Below are 14,415 nucleotides of genomic sequence, written 5' to 3'. Positions count from 1 at the left end.
TTATTAGCATTATGGTGAACTTTATAGATTTTAATTTCTTTTAGTAAAGATTCAAAATTGCGAAGACTTTTATTAGTAGTAAACTTTTAATACTAAATCCAGTGGTGTGCATCTTATTTTTTTTGGGGGGGGGGTGGCTTGATGCTGGGACAGAACAGAAAAATATGTTATTCTGTTAAATAGAGGTAAAAAAGCAATTGCTATTACCTAGTCTACCATAAGGAATCTGTATTTACAGGAAGCAATTAAAATATGTGTGTAGGTGCACAATTCTGATCATTTTGTTCCATGGAAATGAGGGCTGGATACGTCAGGAGAAACAACACAGTGAATTGAAATGGAATTTACTTTATGAACTAAAAAAGGGTATGGCAAAATAAAGAATGAATGGGATTTGAATGAATGCAGACTAAATACAAAAGTAACTAGCATGAAAGAAGGACATTGATATATTTTGGTTACAGAGTATGAAGCACATTACAAAGTCAATCTATAAAGGAAAGATAAAGAGAAAAAGAAACAGATTCTCAAAAAGAGACATGAAATTTAAAAGGCTAAAGGCAATGTATTAATTGGTGCATGAAGTAGAAACAGAAAAAGTATTTAGAAGCATAGCGAATAATGTAATGTTTGCTAGATTTAATTAGATTTTATCTTATTTTATTTCTGCTTCCAATTTATTAGCTTACTAATTTTTACCCTTTTTTATGGTTTGTATAAACAGCCTTATCCTGAAATGGATTAATGTAAAACAGGGTTTTTCAACTTCAGATATATGGTCCTCAGCTCCCAGAATTCCCCAGCCAACATGAGAAACCATTTAACACTGCAATAAATTTAACAGTACCAACAATACACCTCTTTCAAATTTTGCAATTTGAATTACAGTGATCCCTCTATTATCGCGAGGGTTCCGTTCCAACACCCCTCGCGATAATCGATTTTTCGCGATGTAGGGTTGCGGAAGTAAAAACACCATCTGCGCATGTGCGCCATTTTTTCTATGGCCGCGCATGCGTAGATGGTGGAGTTTGCATTCCCCGCCGCCCACGCAAAGGGGAAACCCCGATTCGGCTCCTCGCTGCTGCTGCGCTACCGAGCAGATCAGCTGCTGGGCGGCCGAAGGAACCTTCCCTGGGTCTTCCCCCTCTTGCTGGCGGGCGGGCGAGCGGCGGACATCAGCGAGGAGCCGGGGTTTCCCCTTTGCGTGGGCGGCCGGGAAGACCCAGGTTCGCCTTTGGCGTTTGGCTTCAGGACTCAGCTGGGAAGCGGCGCGGCTGTTTTAAAAGGTCGCAGCCGGCCTGGGGGGCTTCCCAGCACCCCCCCGAACCCGGGTTGGCGGTTCGGGGGGGTGCTGGGAAGCCCCCCAGGCCGGCTGCGACCTTTTAAAACAGCCGCGCCGCTTCCCAGCTGACTCCCGAAGCGAAACGCGGAAGTGGTTTTTTTTTAAATTAATATTTTTTTTAAAATCGCGATATAGCGTTTCGCGAAGATCGAGATCGCGCAACTCGAGGGATCACTGTATTACAAATTACTTCAAACCATTTTTAGGAATCTCCAATGCAAGAAATAGCAATATTTGAATGCATTTTTCAATTAACAACTTTTAATGCAACTCATCAATACTTTCCAAATGATAATTTTATGAACTTTGAAATTTAAAACCATTTAGTCTCGGGGCACAATTCAAGGTGTTGGTTATTACCTATAAAGCCCTATATGGCTCAGGGCCAGGCTATTTATGGGACTGCCTCTTGCCACATACCTCCCTGAGACCAATAAGATTTCACAGAGTTGGCCTCCTCTGGGTCCCATAGACTAAACAATGCAAGTTGGCGGGACCATGGGGGAGGGCCTTCTCTGTGGCTGTCCCGGCTCTTTGGGACCAGCTTCCACCTGATATCCGCACCGCCCCCACCCTGCTGGCTTTTCGTAAGACCACAAAGACCTGGCTGTGTCAGCAGGCTTGGGGGTCATAAATTTTACATTCTAGATGGCCAATTTTATGAATGGCGTGCATGTGTATGACTGTGACCGTTGTTATCGTTATGGTTTTTTTTTATTTATAACGTTTTAGTTTAGAATGTTTGACTTCTTTTATCTTTTGTATCTATTCTATTGTATTTTATCATTGTTGTAAGCTGCCCTGAGTCCTTCAGGATTGGGCGGCATAGAAGTTGGATAAGTAAGTAAGTAAGTAAGTAAGTAAGTAAGTAAGTAAGTAAGTAAGTAAGTAAGTAAGCAAGCAAGCAAGCAAGTAAATAAATAAATAAATAAATAAATTTACTAAAATGTGTTTAGGCATCTATAAAAACGTGTACATATGTCTGTGTGGGTGCGCATGTGCACACAGACACAAATACCCGCAAAGAAGAAAAAAGTAGGGGAACAAACATACACACATAAACAATAGGGTGTTGCAAACTGTTTCTTATGGAGTTACTTTCATTTAATTAATATTAATGTCTTTATAACTATATAATGTTTTACTTTATGGTGGAGAAAAAGAAAAATCTTATACTGGAAAAAAAATATCACAAAACAGACAATTATTTTTACCGTTTTATCCCTGAGACGTTCTCCATGTATAAGAAAATCAGCACAGCCACTTTCTTCTTGGTGAATGACTTTGAAAATGGTGACGCAGCTTAGTCCACCCCCTGCAAGTGGTAACCATCCACCACTTGAGTCATCACGGGTCATCACCACAGCTCGCACACGGGCATAACTATTACTGAAAGAGATTAAGGATAAAAAAAATTTAAATTCTACATTAGGAATGAAGATGATCAAGTCATTGCATAGCCACATTAAATTATTCTAGTTAATCATAGCTTTCAAAAACATTTGATATCCCATGATTGTCAGCAGCATTGGGAATTTATTTGCTAATTTGAACTCAATACTGGAGAACTGTGATGGCACAGTCTGCGGAGGGGGCGGCATACAAATCTAAATAAACATAAATAAACAAATAAACATAACAGTGGTTAGAATGCAATATTGTAGGCTAATTCTGATGACTGCCAGCAGCTTGATCCTGACCTGCTCATGGTTGACTCAGTCTTCTAAGATTGGTACAATGACGGCCCATACATAATATGGCGGCAATATGCTGACTCAAGAATAATAATAATAACAATAATAATAATAATAATAATAATAATAATAATAATAATAATTTATTAGATTTGTATGCCGCCCCTCTCTGCAGACTCAGGGCGGCTGCTTTGACACTGCTATAAACCACTATGAAGTGGTATATGTCTAAATGCTATTGATTACTGTATACCAGTGATGGATGAACCTATGGCACGGATGCCACAGGTGGAACACAGAGCCATATCTGCTGGCATGTGAGACATTGCCCTAGCTCAGTTCCAATATGCATGTGTGTGCCGGCCAGCTGATTTTTGGCTCACACAGAGGCTCTAGGAGAGCATTTTTAGCTTCCAGAGAGCCCCCAGGGGATGGGGGAGAACATTTTTACCCTCCCCCGGCTCCAGGGAAGCCTTCGGAGCCTGGGGAGGGCGAAACATGAGCCTACTGGGTCTATCAGATGTTAGGAAACAGGCCATTTCTGGCCACCAGAGGGCTTCCGGGAGGCAAGGGAAGCTGTTTTCGCCCTCTCCAGGCATTGAATTATGAGTGTGGGCATTCGCGCAGGTGCGATACTGTGCACTCACGCTCTTTCAGCACCTGAGGAAAAAAGATTTGCCATCACTGCTGTATACTAGTTACTTGAACATATTTGGGCAGATGAAGCACATTTTTGTAATGTTGTTTTCGACAAAAGCCCAGTTAGTTGGATCATCAAGAGAATAAATTACTGTGGCCTAGTCTTAATGCTATTGGTAGAGATTTCCAATGTTTCTTATATGCAAATAGATCCAAGATCCACTTTATTGCATAAGCAAGATCAAAACAATGTAACAAATCCTCTCTTCCTAAATTTACTAGCCCACATTGGCTGTGATAGTCTTGCGTTAGCATGTGTACTATGGCAGTATTGGCCAGGGCTGGTAACCAGGGCAACACATTATCTGATGCAGTTCTGTTTATATTCATTCTCTACATTCTCTAATTTGGTGAAAAAGGAGTAGAGACAGTTTGTATAATAATAACTTGCCACAAGAAGGCATGAACTAAGTAGGAGATGATCACAGTTTGCTCACTTGCTTCCTGCAAAAAGTCACTTAACTGCCAGTAACTTAATTTTACCACCACTCTCTTTTTGGGATACAATGATGGAAGGTCAGCATCCAGTGGAAATTAAACAGTAACAAGATTAATGTTGTATTCATCCTTTTACACCCTGATATTTAAGTTGAAGCTTTTGGAGGAGGAGTTAAAAGATTGTGAAAGAGACATTTTAGGCCACCGCAATGTAATCTAATTATAAAGTACAGGGCATAAAGGGCTGTAGTTCATAAAATTTCCTTTTCTGTTGTTTATTAGATGGGAAATAATACTTTTTTAAAAAGGACATTGATACATTTATTTAAAAGAAAGTCGTTAATAGGTTTTTAGCTAGTCTTTGATACTAAAATGCCAAAAGATCAAGTAAAGGATCAAATTTATTAGATTTCAAGGTGGAAGGCACAAGTACACAAGAACATACCATTCTATTATGTGAAAAACATTGTACAGTGTTACCTCTACTTACATACTTAATTCATTCTGTGGCCAGGTTTGTAAGTAGAAAAGTTCGTAAGAGGCAATTTTTCCCATAGGAATCAATGTAAAAGCAAATAATGTGTGCAAACCAATTAGTAAAATCCAAAATGTTAACGCTTTTTTAAAAAAGCGGCGAACGGAGGAAGCGGCGGGTGAGAGGTTATTTTGGAAGCGACATCGGGCGGAGAATGTAGCAGCCAGCAAGGGGCATTTTGAAGACACATTGAGTTCATAAAGAAGAGAAGCTGTTTGGAAAAGATTATTTTGGGGTGGGAGAAAAAGGAATAGTAATAGTATATAACAATCTCATTTCCTTGCTTTCCTTCCTGACCCAGCAGTATCCATTTGACTGCTAGCTGGCCTTGGACTTTTAATTTTTTGCTGGCTTGCCCACTGACTTTCTCTTGGCACAAGCTTCCCACGAACAAAATAAATGGGGAAGCTGGGTAGATTTCAAAGGGCGGTGGAGGGTGGGGGATGGAGAGGAAGATGTCCAATGCTACTTGCCAGCTTCCCACAAGGAAATTCAATGAGGAAGCCAGTGGGTATTCAGAAGTTGCTCCCACCTCCATTACTTTTTGCTCACCCACAGTCATTCTGCGTCTGTTTAGGTAAGGAACTATCTCTGAGATGATGACCCAACAGGAGATCGGTTGTCTAATAAATATATGTATTTGTTGAAAGAACAGTAATTGTCAGTAGAACAAATTTCCTTTCTCCCTACATCCCCATAGGATTCCTAAGGGTAAATTTCATGCTATGGTGATTTATGGGAGAGGACAGCAATTGCATAACAAATTCAAGCATACAAGAAATGTAGTCTAACCTTAATCAACTACACTTAAATATGCAAAACCACAAACATAAAAACAAATATACGTGTATGTTTATTGCTACACTGAAATACAACCATGTATGGAGAGGTGCTGGATGCTATGAAACTGAAATAAATAAATAAATAGGGATCCAATAATGAATTCAAAGCAGAAAGCTGGATTTTGTGTGCTATGCCAACTGTAATATCAGTGGCTCCTTAAAGATGTGTATTTTCAGAACATGTATGATAGCTGTGCAGCCCCCACTTCTCTTTTGTCATACTCTCTTGTCAGAAGTGATAAGTAAGACATAAAGTCCCCAGAAAATATGTCCTAACGCTCAGCCCCCCAACTGCACCTGTCCTGTTGAGAGAGGGGCTCAGGGGGCCAGCTGTTTACACCTGGCCCCCAATTGGCTTTCCCTCTCCGTGGTGTCAGTGGCAGCCGCAAATCTCGGGGATGGAGAGTAGAGCATTCTGGTGTGTTCAATCGATTCATCTTCTGCTTGTTCCCCAGTGGCTTGCTTCTCCTTATCCATCTTCCCTGAGACTTTGTACTGCCCAGCGCCAAGTTGGTGCTGGGACTCAGGACCCCAAACAGCACCCTGTGGCTCAGAGGTTTTTAAATATAGATTTGGGTTAGTATCAGGGATGTCCCTGGATATTGCTGCCTTGTCGCCATAACTTTAATTCAATCCTGTATCATCCTGGTACAGTTTCTATGTGATCCCAGGAAATGGTACAAGTGATTTAAGGAGCTGGTGATAGGGACAGAGAGCATGCCTACCAGATTCAAGGCAACTTTTTGTTTTAAAGTTTTAATATATTTTAAAAGGGCAACTAACTACTGGTATGTCAATTATGCATTTAGTAATTATTTCCTATTGTCATATTAGCATTTAACTTATGCTATTTCATTAAGTAACAAAGTAGTACGTTTACTTCCCATTTGACAAAATACCAGAGAAATGTTAATACAGTGTAACTTCATAGAGTACTGTACTTTGTATGTGTTTCTATTACCTAAGAGTAAAATCCCAAAAGAACAAAAACATGAACCACACAGACCAAAGAAACCTTGAAAAGAGGTTGGATTTTTTTTTTGCAATTTAAATATTACTAATTAGACCATAATACAGAATTAGCTTAATCTTCAAGTTGGCCCTTCCATTAAAGAGAGTTGTGGGTGGGAAAAATATAATACAAAAATAAATTATAATCAATATTTTAGGGTATCCAGGTTTGGAGAAAGGCTATGAAGGGAGAGGTTAAAAGGAATGACAAACTCATTCAATTACTTCATTTAGTTGTAAACAAAATTCAAACCTGTACTAATGCTTTGAATGCAATGTGCTCTTGGCAAGAATACCCTTTTGACTCAGCTGTCCACGAAGAAAGCATTTTCTTTTAGTTTGCTACTGTACAAGCTATTCAAAATTGGGGAATAGATTTAAAGGCCACATACAAAATGCTCTTGAAGTATGGAAGGCTTACAATGAAACTTGCATGAAGATGCAGTGTTCATAATCAGCCATTTTTAATGCAATGATAACCGATATTCTCCTTTGGAGAGATATCAAAACATAAAGGGTGAACATAGAGCTCAACTTTTAAAAGAGCAGGAATCTGCTAGAACAATACTGCTTCTTCCCTCTATGCAGGACTGAGAACAGATCTTATGTTTCCTTCCCTTCTCATTCTCACTCTGAATACTTAATGATTCTGAGAGGTTCAGTACTGTTTTTAAAGTAAAGCTCCTGGAACAATCAGGATAAGGAGTTCTCTATTGCACTGGCCAAGAATGACCCCATATACAAATAAATGCAAATTCAACCCCTGAGAGACAAGGACAGCATCCATTTTGATGAATTACAGGAAAGAAATCTTGGAAGCTGGCCTTGCCATTTGTTAATTTCTGCCTGCCTTGTAAAGTTTTCAGTTCACTGTCCATACACAATATCTGCAAAATGCAAGGTAGCTTTTTTGTCACATCAGGAGTCTCCTAAAGGGAACAAAAGGGCCAAGCAAAGGAACAGGTTGAATACATGCACATGCACTCTTATACACCCTCTTCTGGTGGGAGCATGCAATTTATATAAAGGGGCAAGTATATAAAAAGTAATCCTTGGATCTGAAAAATGTCCACATTTTTCTCGGCGATTTGAATGTTTCTGTGTAACAGGTATGTGCCTGTAGTATATGCACAGCTTCTCATATTTTTTTCGGGTACAGCTGGAAACAGAAATACATTGGAATTTAGATTTTCTTTAATAGATTATGGCTTGCCTCACTGTGCAAACAGAAATTGTGAACTAAAAAAACTCTAGTCTGGAGGTTGTTGTACATACTCCTGGTGAGTTGGAGGATGATGAAGAGCTTGAGGACTTTATACAGATAGTGGTTATGAATTAGTGGTAGGCCCTAGGTTACAGGTATTAGAACAAGTGGGAGGCCAGCCACAGGATGTTGCTATGAGTCCAGAATCTAGCAAGGAAGAGACAGACATTCGCTGGGTTAATCCTCAATTCAGAAGGGTGCAAAAACACAAGGAACAGGTGTTAGGAAAAATATATTAAGGGGAGGAATGGGTTAAATACTGGAGTGATGTATTTGGCACGTCAGGGGGCCAGTGGGGAAGGGCGGAGTTTCAATGTTGTAGTTCTACAATGAAACTTGTTTCAGTTTGGCTCCAGAGCGAGTAAGTTTATTCTGTGTTATTTTGCAGTCATTCCTGCTGTTTTTGAATCATGCTGTAAGTACATAAATCTTGAGAGACGGAGGAGGCTTGAAGGAATGCATGTGGAATGTAATTAAGAGAGATAGCGGGAGAAAGGAATGTGCCAGTCTGTATTGCATTTTGAATACGGAAGTGAAGAGAATAAAAATGGAGTTTCTTTGTTTATGATAATTTTGCATTCAGTATAAAATTAAAAAAAAAAAAAAAAAAAAAAGAAATAAAAAAGAAATTAGAAAAATGGAACAAATTGCCTATTTCGCTCATAGGTAGAATCTCAACAATAAAAATGTCTATCTTACCCAAGATTCTATATCTATTTAGGACGATTCCAATTATATTAAGAAAAGACTTTTTTCAAAAACTAAATAGAATGATTACAAAATTCGTCTGGGCTGGAAAAAAACCTAGAATTAGAATACAATATCTACAAGATAATATCAAACAAGGAGGATTTGCACTACCAGATTTCGAATTATATTATACTGCAGCAATTATGGATTGGTTGAAAGATTGGTTTAAATTGGAAAATAAGAGACTTCTAATACTGGAAGGACACGATATGAGAATAGGGTGGCATGCTATCCTGTGGGAAAATAAAGAACAAACACATAGTTACTTCAAACAACATATAATAAGAAACTCGTTATACACAACTTGGAAAAAAATCAAAAAAATGTACTATCACCAAACTCCCAAATGGTACTCAAGCTTAGAGGCGACGATATATCCAAACTCAAGAGAACTAAACAAAATGTTAAATTATTATCAAACATTAGGGAAAAATGGGGAATTAAAAACTAGGGAACAATTAGAAGAAATTGGAATCAAAATCGACTGGTGGGCGTATAACGTAATTAAATCAAAATATCAAGAAGGGAAAAGGAAGGAAATACAAATAAAAGAGATAGAATTAGATAAGATAATTTTAGGCCAAGAAAAAAAAATGATTTCCAAAATATATAAATATATGCTACACTATAAAATGGAGGAACATATCGTTAAAAATAGTATACATAGTTGGGGCAAAAATTTTGGCTATAGCATAAATTTAGATAAGTGGGAATCAATTTGGACCAAGAACTATAAATTAACAAAATCTACAGCTTATAAGGAAAACATATACAAAATGTATTATAGGTGGCACCTTCCACCGGCAACATTAGCCAAAATGTATAAAGGAACAAGCCCAAAATGTTGGAGGTGCAAAAAAATGGGGACATATTACCACATTTGGTAGACCTGCTCAAAAATAAAAAAATTCTGGAACAAAATGCAGAATTGGATAGAAGAGATCTTACAAATGAAGATAAATAAAAAACCTGAAGCCTTTCTCCTGGGAATTATAGATCAAAAAATTGAAAAAAACAAACACTACTTATTAATTCATATATTAACAGCAATTAGAATAACGATAGCTCAAAATTGGAAGCAACCCGAACCACCTGAAGACGATTTGATAATTAAAAAAATATTAGATTGTGCTGAATTTGACGCACTAACAATTAAATTAAAAAACAAAGAGGATTCCGAACACGATAAAACCTGGATACATCTTTATAACTGGTTTAAGAAAAGAAATAAAATTCAAAAGAAAAAATCAAATTAACAATACTTTATATCCTTTTCATTACATAGAAAAAAAATATATACAAAAGACATATATACAAAAAACCTTTTTATAAAAAAAGATCTGTATGACATTAAAGAAATTGAATATGAATAAAAGAAGGCGGATAAGAAAGAATTAAATGATTTAAAAAAACAGTGACAACCTACAAGAGAAAATGGTATACGCTGAGGACACAACATGTTTCACCAGAAAATAATTTAAAATCAAAAATCATTCAAAACTTACCTCCTGAAGGGAATACAAGTACAAATATTATAAAATATGCTAAGTGAATAGTTATTGTTATTAATGTACTTAAATAAGCAATTAGATCTTTTTTTAAAGAATATTTTTTTTTTGTTTGTTTGTCATGTTTGTTTGTTCGTGTATTTGTTACGCGTTGATTTAGCCTTGTATTAATATAAAACATATATTGTATGTAAATGTGTATATATTTGTAATAAAAATTTTATAAAAAAAAAAAAAAAAAAAAAAATTTGCATTCAGTAAGCATTATTTTTTAATAACTAAAGTTATACCAGAAACAAGAACAGGGGTCCTAAAAATTTTCTGGCTCCATGGACCGGCAGTGGGGGAGGTGATGGGTTCATGTGTGCAACCCAGATCCTGTGAATGCACAAATGAAACTCTGCATGCTCGCCACTTCCACCGTCTGATTCCCAGCTGTGTTGGTACTGATCTGCGGCAAGGGAACTCCTGCTCTAGTCAATTTTCAAACCAGTTTTAGCCCTTCATTTACTTTTGGAAGTTTGTTTTAAACTTAATTTCTAATTTGCCCATAAGAAAAATATCTGCTAAAGCAAAGAGGTGATCAAGTAAAAAACCTGATCAAATATAACAATGTTTTGCACAGAATGAATCTTATGTTTGAGCATTGGCTAATATTTATTTCCACATAACCCTATGAAAAAATCATATACTAAGTGATCATATATTAAATCTCTAGTATAATTCATAAAATAGGAATAATAATCTAATAAAGTATAAAAGAACCCATAAGATACTAACTGTTTTAATGAGCCATATATAAAGACAAATAGAATTACTTTAAATTTGCAATGCTTATGCCAATATTCAGAATTTTCTGTTTTGAAGAAATCAAATAAAGTGATAGTTTTGATTATAAAAACCAGAGTCAAAACATCATATTGTATCAAACAACCACCAAAGGAAAATTATACCCTAGAAGCATTAATTACATATGAAAAGATGTAGAGTAGATGACCTCAAATACAGAATGTTGAAGTAACTTTGGTATCACTCAGTTCGGTTTGACAGATAAACAAGTCCTTCCAACTCAGCCTATTTCACTTTTAATTATAGTTCTTCCAAATGGTCACCTATGAATTAACGTGCATGGGTATGTACCTGTACAAAGCCCTGTTAGGAACCTTTGGCATTTGTATAAATTCTTTGTGGGCAGCTACCCTATGGATCCAATATAATTTTTCCAAATTTGTGATTTGTGGATCTGAAGTAATAGTAATATTACCTGGGAACAGTGTAAAAAAGACAGGTTCCATAAATTCCCAGATAACTACTCAAAAATTATAATAATCTCAAAATACAAACACATGAAATATAAGTTAAATGACTATGGCAAAAGAAAACAAAGATACTAGCAATAGTAACAGCTGCCCTGTAAAAATTGGTTAACCCAGTACCTTGGAGATGACTCCATAGGTGGGTAAATCTGTCAAATCCAGTCTAAATGTGGCTATAGGATCAAACAATAATAATAATAATAATAATAATAATAATAATAATAATAATAATAATAATTTGTTAGATTTGTATGCCGCCTCTCTCCGAGGACTCAGAGTGGTTCAGAACAACAATACACAATGTACAAATCTAATGTTAAAAGAACAATTTAAAACTCTTATTATAAAAAAACAAACACACAGCCTAACAGACCATACATAAAAAAACCATAGTAGCTAAGGGGCATATCAGTTTCCCTATGCCTGGGGACTTACGTGGGTTTTCAGGAGCTTTCAAAAGGCAAAGAGGGTGGGGGCAGTCCTAATCTCTGGGGGCAGTTGATTCCAGAGGGCCGGGGCCACCACAAAGAAGGCTCTTCCCCTGGGTACCGCCAGATGGCATTGTTTAGTATATGGGACCCAGAGAAGGCCAACTCTGTGGGACTTAATGGGTCGCTGGGATTCCTGCGGCAGAAGGTGGTCCCGAAGATAGATAAACTGGCCATGATGATTATCCAAAGAAAAAATATTTGGATGGCACTGAGCATTGATTCCCATCAGTCAATTACAAAAGGCGACACTGGATTTGGATTTGCACAAATATTACATTATGATAACATAGGGCAGTGATGGCGAACCTATGGCATGGGTGCCACAGATGGCACGCAGAGCCATATCTCCTGGCATGCGAGCTGTTGCTCTAACTGAGCTCCAATGTGCATGTGGAGGATGATGTGCATTTGGAGGGCATTTTTGGCTTCCAGAGAGCCTCCGAGGTGATGGGGGAGGGCGTTTTTACCTCCCCTTTGGTGCCTTGGGACGGGGGAAACACAATCCTACTGGGCCTACCAGAAGTTGGGAAACAGGCCATTTCCGGCCTCTAGAGGGAGCAGGGGAAGCTGTTTTTCCCCTCCCCAGGCATTGAATTATGGGTGTGGGCACTCGCGCATGTGCAATATCGCACACCCACGCCTTTTCGGCACCCAAGGAAAAAAAGGTTCACCATCACTGTCGTAGGGTCTTGTGAAGAACTTGATGCAAATGAAGACCAACATTAGCTAAGCAACTGACAGCTGTGTATTTAATAATAATTACTTCAACAATTATAAGCTCCAACCCACTAGATTTCTTGGAACAGAAAAAAGACCACTTTATAAAATAACTTCATTAAAATTTTAATTTACTATGAAAATATTTTTTACATATCTGTAGAGAAGAGAGATAATACCAGGTCCTGCTTTTCCTACTCTACAGACAGGAAAATCCAATCCAGGATTGGGGAGGCTATGAGCTTAAATAACTGGTACATGTGATTTTACATTGTTGTGTAAACAACAATGCCAATAGTGACAGGCATCTTGGATACAATGCGCCCACAACTAAAGCAATACTTGAACACCATCAACATTTGACAAAATCACCATCAGTCAATTGCAAAAAGAGCTTTACTTGTAACAGCTTACATCCTGCGATGATAACTTTTAATACCATCAGACAATACCATCTGCCTATTCCAGGTGCTTGAGAAGGATTTGACAGGAGGACAATGCCAAATCCAGTTTAAATATCTGGCTGTCTAATCATAATAGTGATAATGTATTAAACTTATGCTGCCTAGCACTTAATGATTCTACTCCCTGAACAGAGATTTCCTAAGCAACTTCATATATATGCTGTTTCAACAGTAAAAACTAAAATATAATTAAATACCTTCCATTCATGGTATACAAAGCTATATCACACTGAAGTAGCAAAGTCCAAAAAGAACAGTAGGACAAGCAGGTTATGTAATGTACCAGCCAATTCACTAAACCAAGAACAAATACAGGCATGTAGCCTTAAGCAAATTCAACTGAAGCTAACTATTTAAAAAAAAAATATAGTCAAACTATGCCTGACCTGGAAAGGAAGACCTGTTTTCTAAACAACAACAAAAACCCACAATAATATTTTTAAAAGTGTTGCTCAGCTAAGTCTTTTTCTATTTTCCTATCCAGCTTGAACCCTGGCTTAATACAAATTGGCACTCACCTATGAGAAGGTAAGATTTTGGCCATCCATGTTTATCTCTTTTTCAGAATAGATCTGGCACAGTTAGTACTTCAGATGCCTTATCTGAATAAATTCAACTCTCCCTTTATGTCAAAAGTTTAGTTGATTGAAAATTACTAAGCTAGCTTACATAAGATACTGTTGACCAAAGTTATAATTATTTTTATACTTAAGCCATAATCATGGAAAAATATTATTAGGCAGTGCCAAAAATTAATAGGGTTCTCTGGAAGAATGTTTAGAAAAATGATTTAGAGAAGCTTAGCAATATATACAAGCTGATGTATTAGGATTTGTTTTGTTAATCACTATTTTTGCTCAATAAAGTACACTTGTTAGAAGTATAATTCTCATAATTCCTGCCCTCCAGTAGCTTCACTGAGAATTTTGGGAGTTAAAATCCCAACATATATTGAGTGCATATGTTGCAAAACTTCTTTGTGGCAAGCCTTAATCAAGTAATAACATCATAGGGCAGATACACAGATGGACTGGCTGCATGAAACATGTTGTAAAAAACCAGTATGCTTCCATTAACTTGTATTTCAAAAAATCTATTCCCTTTTAGGCATTAAATCATTTGTTGCTTCATCAGGAATTGCTAATACTTCCTTGATTCACATACAGAGGTAATTAAATCTTAATAACATAAAGTTTAAAAAAGTTTTTAAACCTTTTTAATATTTTGAATAGGTAAGGGATCAGTTCCTATCTCCTTCTGTAGAGCTCCTTTGTGCCTCTATAGTTTATTTATTAATTTATTTGCTTGCTTAATTATGTGCCTGCTCAGAGTCACATTGTA

General features: G+C 37.1%; 1 protein-coding gene across 1 annotated transcript in view; it reads right to left on the bottom strand.

Moving 5' to 3' along the window:
• SPRED1 (sprouty related EVH1 domain containing 1) overlaps positions 1-14,415 on the bottom strand; it is a 94,171-nt gene that overhangs the window by 41,383 nt on the left and 38,373 nt on the right. Inside the window, exon 2 of the mRNA XM_070756426.1 lies at positions 2,560-2,734. Within this exon, the coding sequence (XP_070612527.1) occupies positions 2,560-2,734 (175 nt within the window). The remainder of the gene's footprint in view (positions 1-2,559; positions 2,735-14,415) is intronic.

The sequence above is a fragment of the Erythrolamprus reginae genome, chromosome 1 (assembly GCF_031021105.1).
Source record: "Erythrolamprus reginae isolate rEryReg1 chromosome 1, rEryReg1.hap1, whole genome shotgun sequence".
Lineage (NCBI taxonomy): Eukaryota > Metazoa > Chordata > Lepidosauria > Squamata > Dipsadidae > Erythrolamprus > Erythrolamprus reginae.
This window is presented reverse-complemented; position numbering and strand designations above follow the sequence as displayed.